This window comes from Thalassophryne amazonica, chromosome 1, assembly GCF_902500255.1.
Source record: "Thalassophryne amazonica chromosome 1, fThaAma1.1, whole genome shotgun sequence".
NCBI lineage: Eukaryota > Metazoa > Chordata > Actinopteri > Batrachoidiformes > Batrachoididae > Thalassophryne > Thalassophryne amazonica.
In genome coordinates this window covers 167,229,529-167,242,754 of record NC_047103.1, presented here as the reverse complement: position 1 = coordinate 167,242,754, position 13,226 = coordinate 167,229,529, and the positions used below count along the sequence as shown (strand labels likewise).

Here is a 13,226-nt window from a genome sequence, read left to right as displayed (position 1 = left end):
CTTGGGCACCCCTGGTCAAGTTAAATACGCTGCCGTCATGTGAAAATTTGGTGGAATTACACCTGAAACATCTGTTGCTGCTTTCTGTGGACACTGAGACATGAACATCACTCCAACTCCAACAGTTTGAGGTGCCCAATGAACAAGTTGCATAAAATCTTTTATTTTTTATTATTTGGTTTGAACCAACTTTAACTTTATTTTGGAAGAATGATCATTTGTATAGCTCCTGAAGAAAAATGCAGTTTGGAACTCAGCGGGTTTTTATCAACTGTTTTGGTTTTGCTTCCTTTTCGCTAGTGTTGACCTTGTAAATTTTTCAGCGGCTTTATTCTGAAGGCAGCACAGCCAGTTCAGAGGCAGAAAAGCACAACTGCTGCTGCTGAAGCGGCTCACGCTCTCTCTCGCTCGCTCGCTCCTGTCATCAGTTCCCCAACACTTTCTATTTTCTCCTCCTCTCCTTCTCTTTTTCCCTTTCTCTGATTGCCACGCCACACGAGCGGAATAATATCGCGGCGTGTTTGTGTGTTCTGTGACGTTTGTGTTCCCTTGTGCGCCTTTCGTCTGGTTTTGTGCGTGTGTGTGTGTGAACCCGTCGTGGCCCCGTGGCGTGCTAATAGCCGCCTAACATCTCCCAGATGGAGCTGTCACACCACACACACGCACTTGGTAATGCACAGGGAATGCGTTAGGCGAAGTCGCAGACTTCCCTCCCTCTGGTTCCCGAACACAACACAGCACGCGGACGTGTGTTCAGCGTTCAGATTCAATTTAAATCACATTAAATTCAGTCTAATATATACTGATATAGTAAAACTATGAATAATGTGGAAGCCAAAGACTGAGTCATGTAATAATGAAGTTTTTTTTTTTACCACCTGCTTAGTGATGCTGGTCATGTTTTCAAACTTTAGAACCTTTGCAGGTTGGTACCAGTGCTGTTGAGTCTGAGTCCCAAACTTGCGAATCCTTTGTAAAAGTCAGAATCCTAAATTATTATCATACAAAATAAAAAGTAGCATGCAAACATACGGAGTGGCAACACGGCACTCAGACAATACGTTGTAGATGCCCCTTCACTGTGCGAGTGATACTCCTCATCTTTATCATCATCCTCATCTTCATTTCTCCATGTAACCCCTCACTTCCAGCTGTATTGAAGGATCCTCTGAAGAGACGTAGTACCAAAGTCTAGGTCTCTGGTTAGCATGCAAGTCTCACAACCATACAGGAAGCAGCAGGACCTTAAAGACTCAGACCTTTGTTCTCCTGAAAAGATATTGACGTCACCAAACACCTCTGTCCAGTGACCTCATGACGCCATAAACTCTTCCCAGGAGTCTCCCAGTCTCAGAGGTCTAGCCTAGATTTTAGTCTTCATCCAGGATGATCACAAACCCAGACACTCAAACTCCTCACTCACCTCTGTGAGTGCTGCAAACAGGACACACACGGATTCCACGAAGATCACAGCCTCATCCGAGAAGATGAGGTTGATGAACCTGTCCTCACCGACAGAAGCCACCAGTCTCTCTCCTCTACCCCAGCACCCAGTCCATGCAAGCTTTGAACAGTGTGCAAGCCAGAATACATCCCTGACGAACACCACTTTTCACTGGGAAAAATTCAGAGTTCCTGCCCTCGATGTGCACAGCACTAGTATTTAGACAGTCATCTGAATGAAACGCTTTGCGAAAATCAACATAGGCTGTGAAGAAGAACTTGCTATATTCACACTTGCGTTCTGTCAGCACAAGCAGAGCTAGAATTTGGTCAGTGGTTGACTTCTGGCATGTGAAGCCAAACTGTTCTGGTTGCTGTGGGGCCAGCAATTGGAACTGAATCCTATCAAGAATAATCCCTGCAAGCACTTTTCTTGGCACAGAGAGCGGTGCAATACCCTTATAGTTACTACAGTCCGGGTGGTCACCCTTTCCTTTTTAGAGTGGGACAAATCTTTTCTTCCTGCCCAAAGTGATGATACCATTCTTACCTCTCATTAGAGCTTGGCTCTAATGCTATAGATCCTTGGAGTTTTCCCTGCCTTCAGCTTTTTCCCGTCCTTGGCAATTCAATTTGGTGGTTCACACTTGACTGAAGAATCAACCAAAAGAACCCTGGCATTGGAGATGCCAAACATCTCAGAAGCAGGATCAAAGTAGCCAGCAACACGGGGCAGTACAGCAGACACCAAGCAGTCATTTTCCATAACTCCTGGGGAACAGGTGTGGGATTGGAGGAATGAAGTAACATGGTTGAGGGTCACTAGATCACAGATGGTGAATCACCAGATCACAGATTCCTCAAACAAACACCTCAGATAAGAGACATCTCCTGCTATGGACATGGATCATCAGTTGTGTTCATGTCTGCAAGTCATCCAGCCAAGATTCAATCTTTCAAAATTATATCATTTTATTTAATTGTTTTAAAGTTGTACTCTGAGTGCTTCAAAATGATTAATGGCTTCTATCATTTTTGAAATGTTTTTAACTTGCTTTCAACTATTAAAAAAATATAATCTATATGGAATTTTAGCTCAGTTATTAATAATCTATTTTGCAGTGAGTTTAAACTTTCAGATACCAAATCACTTAAAATTTCAAATATGCGTATTTAGTCTGAACTAGTTGTATGTGGCACCAAATAAATTGCAAAATTATTTAGATTGAGTTTTGTAACTGTAATTTAAAATGTTTTTTAAATTATTGCACAATAACATTAAACTGCTAAAACTCATCAGTGTTTAATGCATTTAAACCAAATGTTAACTAATTTCAGAGTGGTTTTAACTGGCTCTTGATTATAAATGAACAAAGTTGAATCTTTTTATACTCGGTTACACTTACGAGAGACCAGACTTAAAACTTTTTAAGACATTGTAAGCATTTTTTAAAAAGGCTAAATATATATATATATATATATATATATATATATATATATATATATATATATATATGTGTGTGTGTGTGTGTGTGTGTGTGTGTGTTTTGGATTTTTTTTTTTGTTTTTCATTCAGTTTAAAAAAGATAAAATCTTGTTTTAAAATTGGAAACATTTTTGTTGAAGTAGAATTTGAGTCTGAATATTTCTGGATTTTGGTGAACTAATGTGAAGTGGGCCTTTGGCTCTGGGTTCCTGTGCCTGCCGTGCTTCAGTGATGTTTGTAGACTAATTGATTAATCCTTAAAAAAATAAAGAAATTGGCAGATTAATTAATAGGAAATGATCATGAGTTGACACACTCTTCATTGTGTACTGTTAATCCTGTTTGTGCAGAACGTGTGTGCGTGTGTGTGTGTGTGTGTGTATCCAGGCTTATAAATAATTCAGCAGATGGAAGCAGCGCGGCTCCCTGCCAGCTCACCAAAAACAACCCCTGACTGTGTGTGTGTGTTTACGTGCACGTGTGTGTAGTTGTATTTACAGGCTTTCTGTGTTTGTGCTTGTGCGTGTGTGAGTGTGATGACGCCCGTCCGTGCTTCCTGCAGGCGTCTGAACACGCAACGGAAAGCTGAGAAGCGTCTCCTCCCCTCCCCCGCTATTGCCCTCCTCCTCGTTTGCCTGTGCGCACTTGTTTGTGTGTGTGTGTGCGTGTTCGATCGCGGCCGCTTTGTGTCTGTTTGTGTGTCTGCGTCTGGCTCTCTTATTATCTAACGCGTCCTCCGCTTAAGTACAGAGTGCAACTCATTTAGGACAAGGTCAAATGCCGTGCATGTTGACGTGCATGCACACACACACACACACACACACACACACACACACACACACAAAAGACACACACTTCTGGGAAGAAATTAAACAAATTTTAAATTTAAATTTCAAGACTAAAATGGGAATACCTTGTAGGGAGTAAAAGCTGTATAATAATAGTGTTTTCTCGAGAACTTTTTCAGGCGTGATGGGACTCACCACCCCTCCAAAATCACAAGATACATTGCGCAGAAATATGCGAGGTTTTCATATAGCAGATGCTAAAATTAAGTGAAGTGCTCATGATTTCTATAATCCTGCCACAGTAATGCAAAGGCTGGTCAATATACAGTATATTTTTGTGTGAGTTAGTGTGTATATTTATTGTCAGAATCCCTCCAGTCATCACTGCAAACACCCTAGTAAAGCATGTGCTCACACAAAGAGGCTGGGCCAAACGTGGCCTGCGGGGCGCCAGTTAGTAACCCTTATTCAGGCCCAGCATAGTGATTCATTTAACAACAAAGCATCATGCAGACAACATTAAGAATCACCAAGTTTTATACATTTAAAAGTAACACTTTGGTTTTAGCAGCACATATATGTGGTGTGATATAGGAATTCCTGTCAAGGTGGTTTAATGGTACCAACGGTTCAAGCGAGTGGCCAGGGAGCATAAAAAAAAAAAAAAAATCTGTAGTGCAAGAACATATTTGGAGGTGGATTTAATATTTGGCTTTTATTATTTATTTATTTATTTATTATTATCTTTGCCTCTACTGGTGGTTGGCTCTCACTGCGGTATTGTATCACTTCCTGTTCTGGAGCACAGCGGTGTTTTGCTGTATCTGTTAGCTGTTTAATCTGCGCAGTTAGATTGATCTAGATAACTAGATAACGATTTGTTTCACAGTGTAATCTTCACGTGCCTTAACTAAAGCACTCCCTCTGCTGAATCACCTCTAAATTATTTACACATTATTCACTTTGTGTGTTTTTAGGAATCCGCTAGCTTAGTGCAGCTAGTAGCTCTTAGCCGATTTAGCATGACGGCTTCTCCTGTCTCTCCCGCACTTTTCTGCTCTGGGTGTGAAATGTTTAGTTATTCCTCGGCCTCCTTTAGCAGTAATGGTACTTGTAATAAGTGTAGCTTATTCGTAGCTTTGGAGGCCAGGCTGGGCGAATTGTAGACTCTGCTCCGCACCGTGGAAAATTCTACAGCTAGCCAGGCCCCTGTAGTCGGTGCGGACCAAGGTAGCTTAGCTGCCGTTAGTTCCCTTCCAGCAGATCCCGAGCAGCCGGGAAAGCAGGCCGACTGGGTGACTGAGGAGGAAGCGTAGCCCTAAACAGAAGCCCCGTGTACACCGCCAACCCGTTCACATTTCTAACCATTTTTCCCCACTCGGCGACACACCCACCGAGGATCAAACTCTGGTTATTGGCGACTCTGTTTTGAGAAATGTGAAGTTAGCGACACCAGCAACAATAGTCAATTGTCTTCTGGGGGCCAGAGCAGGTGACATTGAAGGAAATTTGAAACTGCTGGCTAAGGCTAAGCGTAAATTTGGTAAGATTGTAATTCACGTCGGCAGTAATGACACCCGGTTACGCCAATCGGAGGTCACTAAAATTAACATTGAATCGGTGTGTAACTTTGCAAAAACAATGTCGAACTCTGTAGTTTTCTCTGGGCCCCTCCCCAATCGGACCGGGAGTGACATGTTTAGCCGCATGTTCTCCTTGAATTGCTGGCTGTCTGAGTGGTGTCCAAAAAATGAGGTGGGCTTCATAGATAATTGGCAAAGCTTCTGGGGAAAACCTGGTCTTGTTAGGAGAGACGGCATACATCCCACTTTGGATGGAGCAGCTCTCATTTCTAGAAATCTGCCCAATTTTCTTAAATCCTCCAAACCGTGACTATCCAGGGTTGGGACCAGGAAGCAGAGTTGTAGTCTTACACACCTCTCTGCAGCTTCTCTACCCCTGCCACCCCCTCATTACCCCATTCCCGTAGAGACGGTGCCTGCTCCCAGACCACCAATAACCAGTAAAAATCTATTTAAGCATAAAAATTCAAAAAGAAAAAATAATATAGCACCTTCAACTGCACCACAGACTAAAACAGTTAAATGTGGTCTATTAAACATTAGGTCTCTCTCTTCTAAGTCCCTGTTAGTAAATGATATAATAATTGATCAACATATTGATTTATTCTGCCTTACAGAAACCTGGTTACCTCAGGATGAATATTTTAGTTTAATTGAGTCAACACTCCCGAGTCACACTAACTGCCAGAACTGCCGAGGCGGAGGATTAGCAGCAATCTTCCATTCCAGCTTATTAATTAATCAAAAACCCAGACAGAGCTTTAATTCATTTGAAAGCTTGACTCTTAGTCTTGTCCATCCAAATTGGAAGTCCCAAAAACCAGTTTTATTTGTTATTATCTATCGTCCACCTGGTCGTTACTGTGAGTTTCTCTGTGAATTTTCAGACCTTTTGTCTGACTTAGTGCTTAGCTCAGATAAGATAATTATAGTGGGCGATTTTAACATCTACACAGATGCTGAGAATGACAGCCTCAACACTGCATTTAATCTATTATTAGACTCAATTGGCTTTGCTCAAAATGTAAATGAGTCCACCCACCACTTTAATCATATCTTAGATCTTGTTCTGACTTATGGTATGGAAATTGAAGACTTAACAGTATTCCCTGAAAACTCCCTTCTGTCTGATCATTTCTTAATAACATTTACATTAAGTGAGATAGAGTATCTCGTCAATAGTTTTACATCCTCATCGAAGACAACTTTGGATGCTGTAGCTCCTCTGAAAAAGAGAGCTTTAAATCAGAAGTGCCTGACTCCGTGGTATAACTCAAACTCGCAGCTTAAAGCAGATAACCCGTAAGTTGGAGAGGAAATGGCGTCTCACTAATTTAGAAGATCTTCACTTAGCCTGGAAAAAGAGTCTGTTGCTCTATAAAAAAGCCCTCCGTAAAGCTAGGACATCTTACTACTCATCACTAATTGAAGAAAATAAGAGCAACCCCAGGTTTCTTTTCAGCACTGTAGCCAGGCTGACAAAAAGTCAGAGCTCTATTGAGCCGAGTATTCCTTTAACTTTAACTAGTAATGACTTCATGACTTTCTTTGCTAATACAATTTTAACTATTAGAGAAAAAATTACTCATAACCATCCCAAAGACATATCGTTATCTTTGGCTGCTTTCAGTGATGCCGGTATTTGGTTAGACTCTTTCTCTCCGATTGTTCTGTCTGAGTTATTTTCATTAGTTACTTCCTCCAAACCATCAACATTGTTATGTTTCGGACGCGGTCGGAGCACCGACCCAGCGTTTGAAAGGACCCAGCATAAAATAAGCAGAGCACGGTTCAAAGGATAACAGAATTTAATAAACATAACAGTGAGTGACGTGCTAAACAACTAAAAAGTCCGCGGTCTGGTGAGGTGGAAACACGGCGCGCTCTCAACAGCGCAAACGGTCCGGAGCCACAGCAGTTCGGACCCAGGGACCCCGCCGACACCCCCCAGGTGGCCGCGACAAACCAAGTCTGTGAAGGAAGAAAACATGGAGGTGAGTCCAACTCCACACAGAGAGACACAACTCAAAGGTGCACGCAATCAGCAAACACTTCTTGGCTTAAATCTATACATCAGCTTCTCACTCTGCAGGCATGGAACAACTCAGTTCAAATCTCCACTGCAGCAGAAGCTGATTAGACAATTAGCATAACGTGACAGCTCAATAACACAAGGTGTGAGGGACACCAAATCCATTGTCATTACTTCATAAAAGTCACCAAAACCAAATTACCTCAGGAAGTGTGCTGAAGAGCGTGAGACCTCACCCAATCCTCCTTCACAGACTGTGGCGTCAAACCTGGAGCGGTCTCTGCGTCCGTGATGGTGAGATTGTTCTCCTGACGTCGATCTCACACGTCTGCTCACAAGGTCGAGTCTCTGGCAATCACACACTGTGCATTCAAGGTTTAAATGCAGCAATCTCTGATCAAGACAAAATACACCACAGCTGTGAGTCCTGATGACAAGCCTCAGGTGTTCAGGGTGAGGTCCTAATGCTCAGCCACTCAGTCCTGAATGCATACCACCTGGTGGGAGAAACAGAAAACAAAAACCAAGCCAGCCAAACACCCCAGCCCACAACAAACATGTCTATTAGACCCCATTCCTACCAGGCTGCTCAAGGAAGCCCTACCATTAATTAATGCTTCGATCTTAAATATGATCAATCTGTCTTTATTAGTTGGCTATGTACCACAGGCTTTTAAGGTGGCAGTAATTAAACCATTACTTAAAAAGCCATCACTTGACCCAGCTATCTTAGCTAATTATAGGCCAATCTCCAACCTTCCTTTTCTCTCAAAAATTCTTGAAAGGGTAGTTGTAAAACAGCTAACTGATCATCTGCAGAGGAATGGTCTGTTTGAAGAGTTTCAGTCAGGGTTTAGAATTCATCATAGTACAGAAACAGCATTAGTGAAGGTTACAAATGATCTTCTTATGGCCTCAGACAGTGGACTCTTCTCTGTGCTTGTTCTGTTAGACCTTAGTGCTGCTTTTGATACTGTTGACCATAAAATTTTATTACAGAGATTAGAGCATGCCATAGGTATTAAATGCACTGCGGTGGTTTGAATCATATTTATCTAATAGATTACAATTTGTTCATGTAAATGGGGAATCTTCTTCACAGACTAAGGTTAATTATGGAGTTCCACAAGGTTCTGTGCTAGGACCAATTTTATTCACTTTATACATGTTTCCCTTAGGCAGTATTATTAGACAGCATTGCTTAAATTGTCATTGTTACGCAGATGATACCCAGCTTTATCTATCCATGAAGACAGAGGACACACACCAATTAGCTAAACTGCAGGATTGTCTTACAGACATAAAGACATGGATGACCTCTAATTTCCTGCTTTTAAACTCAGATAAAACTGAAGTTACTGTACTTGGCCCCACAAATCTTAGAAACATGGTGTCTAACCAGATCCTTACTCTGGATGGCATTACCCTGACCTCTAGTAATACTGTGAGAAATCTTGGAGTCATTTTTGATCAGGATATGTCATTCAGTGCGCATATTAAACAAATATGTAGGACTGCTTTTTTGCATTTGCGCAATATCTCTAAAATTAGAAAGGTCTTGTCTCAGAGTGATGCTGAAAAACTAATTCATGCATTTATTTCCTCTAGGCTGGACTATTGTAATTCATTATTATCAGGTTGTCCTAAAAGTTCCCTGAAAAGCCTTCAGTTAATTCAAAATGCTGCAGCTAGAGTACTGACAGGGACTAGAAGGAGAGAGCATATCTCACCCATATTGGCCTCTCTTCATTGGCTTCCTGTTAATTCTAGAATAGAATTTAAAATTCTTCTTCTTACTTATAAGGTTTTGAATAATCAGGTCCCATCTTATCTTAGGGACCTCATAGTACCATATCACCCCAATAGAGTGCTTCGCTCTCAGACTGCAGGCTTACTTGTAGTTCCTAGGGTTTGTAAGAGTAGAATGGGAGGCAGAGCCTTCAGCTTTCAGGCTCCTCTCCTGTGGAACCAGCTCCCAATTCAGATCAGGGAGACAGACACCCTCTCTACGTTTAAGATTAGGCTTAAAACTTTCCTTTTTGCTAAAGCTTATAGTTAGGGCTGGATCAGGTGACCCTGAGCCATCCCTTAGTTATGCTGTTATAGACTTAGACTGCTGGGGGGTTCCCATGATGCACTGAGTGTTTCTTTCTCTTTTTGCTCTGTATGCACCACTCTGCATTTAATCATTAGTGATTGATCTCTGCTCCCCTCCACAGCATGTCTTTTTCCTGGGTCTCTCCCTCAGCCCCAACCAGTCCCAGCAGAAGACTGCCCCTCCCTGAGCCTGGTTCTGCTGGAGGTTTCTTCCTGTTAAAAGGGAGTTTTTCCTTCCCACTGTTGCCAAGTGCTTGCTCACAGGGGGTCGTTTTGACCGTTGGGGTTTTTCCGTAATTATTGTATGGCCTTGCCTTACAATATAAAGCCCCTTGGGGCAACTGTTTGTTGTGATTTGGCACTATATAAATAAAATTTATTTGATTTTGATTTATTATGTCAATAGTGGTCTAAATCTGTGGAGTAGATGTCAGATTCTGATGTTTAAACCTTCTGTCAAAACCTCTGATCCTTATTAGAAGTGGACAACAGTGGGAGTTTGACAGCTGGTAAAATAAAATTAATAATAGTAATTATAATAATAAGCCGATGATTGCACTGTGAAATCACTACAAATATTACTAAAGATTCCCTGCAGATGCACCAAAATGACTACTGACATCCATATTAATGGATAGTTTTCATCAATGTTATTAACAAACTACATCTGGCCTGGTGGCCCATCGGGCTTATAATGCTGTAGGGGACACAAACAAACAGACATCAAATAAAAAGCCATTAAGGTGAGTCTGAAATGAAAAATCTGTTCATGTTTTTCACGGCATAATCTCTCAAGGACCCGGGTCTGACAGCAGGTTCAGGATTGGAAAGAGGAAAGAAGTCGGCTTTCAGATGAGGAAGTTGGATGAATTTATGAATGAAACAAAAAGGACGGGGCTGGAAGCTTTGCAATGCAGCGACGACTCGCAGTTTTAGCATTATGAAGCTGATCACCACAGATAAATATCTATCTATATCACAGCCACAAGCTCAAACTATTCATGAAAACATCACTAAAATTTTCCCCTCTGCTTGGGAGATTTAAAAATTGTGTAATTTTGATTTCTGGCACATGTTAAATGCAGCAAGAGGGCATTGCTATGTTAGCGAGAAAGCTAGCTAGTTCTTTCACTACCTAGAAAATAAATTTTCTCAGTTTTATCTTATAACCGAGTGCAAAGCTTACCAATCATGAATAGTTTCTACTTCAGAGAATGGTTTTATTAAATTGGATTACATTTCAAAGAGAAAAGTGTTAGCTCCTAGCCGCCCGTTAGCCACCTTAAAGACCAGCGTCATCACTGCAGCTTCTGATTGAACGTTGATTTAAATTTCGAGGTCAAAGTTAGTCATGTTTTAACTCCATGCAAAAAAAAAAACATCTTCCAAAATTAATTTAGCACATATATCTGATTTTGTTGAATTGTACTTGGCAAAAGTGTCTGCTCACTAAGCCCCGCCCACTGGAAAATGTTCAGAACCACATTAATTTTTATTTTTTTATAACCACCGGCGATGAATGCGTTTTACTTGTAGCGATTACATTTCTTCTCGTGCTGCCCGTATTCTTACCTTAGCAGTGGTGTGTTTTAGCCGCTGACTTGTCGTTCTTCTCTATTTCCCCCTCTGTCTCTGCAGTTTTCCACGGGGCTCCGCCCTCTTCTCCAACCCATCTTTCCCAGAAACTATGTGATCCCAACCCCATAGGACCTGCCCCTGCATCCTTCAGCTCCCTGAGCTCCTCTCGCCTCCAGGACAAACATCAGAAGCTGAGGGAGAGCAGGAGAGTCTCCGGCTTCCCTCTTTCCTCACCTCCTCCTCATCTTGACCCCCATCCTGCCCGTTGCCGTGACGATGATCATCACAAGCCGAAGGGCAAGCGGCCCTGCAAGACGAAGCACACGGGAGGTGTGGCGGAGAAGGAGGTGGAAAGAGATGGAGGAGGATCCAGCAACGAGGAGGAGAAGAGCGAGGAGCAAGATGAGGAGAGCGAGAAGGTTAGTGATTTTATGTCAGAGTGAAACTTCAGCATTATTTGATTTGGACAGTTGGGCCTTTTTCTGGTTTGAAGTCAAAGCCACAAAAAAACCCCAACAACTACATTGTGCGTTTCATGTCCCACCACTATGAACACATGCTCAACACTTGATACCTACACCAAAGATACCCCTGGCAGTAGATCAGCTGATTACATTTTAGAGTTGTTTTATGCATATACGAGCAAAGCAACGCCGTGATGAAGCCTCACAGGACATGTTGGGGCATGTCCAGCTCATGCACAATTTCTCGGATAGTCACACGACTAAAAAGCCGTCTCAAAGCCGTCCTGTGAGACAACACGGAGGTGGTTTTGTGCCGCGTCACGAGCGGCTCCGTGGCGCATCCCTCCGCTCCTCTTTCCATGAAAAAAAACTCCTGTAACAGTGGAATGTGCCGAAAAAGTACTGATGTCCACGTCTTCTGCCATTGTTGTGTAAGTTAGACGACGTCCCGGATCAACAAAGCTTTCACGTTGGAAATGATCTGGTTGTTTCAGCCTGTCAATCGGCGCTCGGACGCTGTGGGCAGTCTTTAAACTGGCTGGAGCACTCCTTAATCTGTGTAATCCCCATAAAATCATCCCTGAAAGCCATCTGAATTTTCCGAATGGTGTCCACCTGGAGGTCTCTCACAGTTCCTGGAAAAATTTGATGCAGCAAAGCTCCAAATCGTTCAGACATTTTATTCGCAATAAAAATCCGACGAGAGGGGTGGACCAGTGCTCACACAAAGCCTGCTCACAGGCGAACGACGCAACCGACAGGCGTGAAAAAACTCACGCATGCGCACGAAGATTCAAGCTTGTCTGATGTAGTCACACGTGATTCAAATCCATATGGTTTTTGAAAAAAATAAAAAGGTCAGATTCTAACAGACCTCGTATAGTTTATCCTATACTGTATCATATTTATCACTATATATAAAATGTAAAAAAACGGCTTTGCAAAACCATCAGGTATTTTTTTTTTCTTGCCCCTAATACTTTGGCTTAATTCTGATGATTTATTTTGAAGTGTACAAACCAAACGTGTCAGATTTGGGCCTCTATTTGGTAAAGATGTTGACCTTTCTGCCGTAAAACAAAACAAAACTCAGCTGTTGTCTGTGACTGTCGCTGAACACAGACAAACTGGAGGCTTTTATTTTGGTAAGTTGTGACCAGAAGTACTGATTTTGGTACGATTACTTTTGAACTTTTTGACACTTGTGCATGCTGGTGCACGGTTTAAAAAAAAACAAAAAACACTTTGAGCACTTTATTAAAATTGTTTTGTTTGCTGCAAACGTGCACAGGCGTGCAAATGTTGTGACTCAGTGAGGATCAAACACAGCAGGGGAAGACACAGAGAGTAAAGGTGCAGAGCGAGCGAGCGCTGGAATCAGAGTCACACGTAAGCAAAGGCGCCACGTCGGAGGGCAGACAGCGTCTGTACAAAAGGAAACGTTTGCTGCCGGGAGCAAACAAACGCTGCAGTCAAAGGCACCGTCAGATCAGACGTTGTCTCCAGGGAAACGTTGGACAGCGAGCATTCCGTATGGAGATGTTTCAGTGTCAAAGTGTCAGACATGAATCACAGGAAGTGGACGCACCGTTCTGGTTTTTCCAGATGCATAAACACAAACTCTTCGAGAAAAAAAGTGTTTACGGTTTCTAATCGAAAACGTTTCACAATAAAACCACAACCATGTTCATAAAATCTGTGAGGCTCCAGACAGATTAATAATCCAACTACACCAAAATAATTTTCTTTTATGGA

General features: G+C 42.2%; 1 protein-coding gene across 1 annotated transcript in view; it reads left to right on the top strand.

Annotated features, from left to right (window-relative positions):
• Nucleotides 1-13,226, top strand: part of LOC117518835 (BCL-6 corepressor-like) — a 133,416-nt gene that overhangs the window by 76,032 nt on the left and 44,158 nt on the right. The window contains exon 7 of the mRNA XM_034180108.1: nucleotides 11,065-11,426. Within this exon, the coding sequence (XP_034035999.1) occupies nucleotides 11,065-11,426 (362 nt within the window). The remainder of the gene's footprint in view (nucleotides 1-11,064; nucleotides 11,427-13,226) is intronic.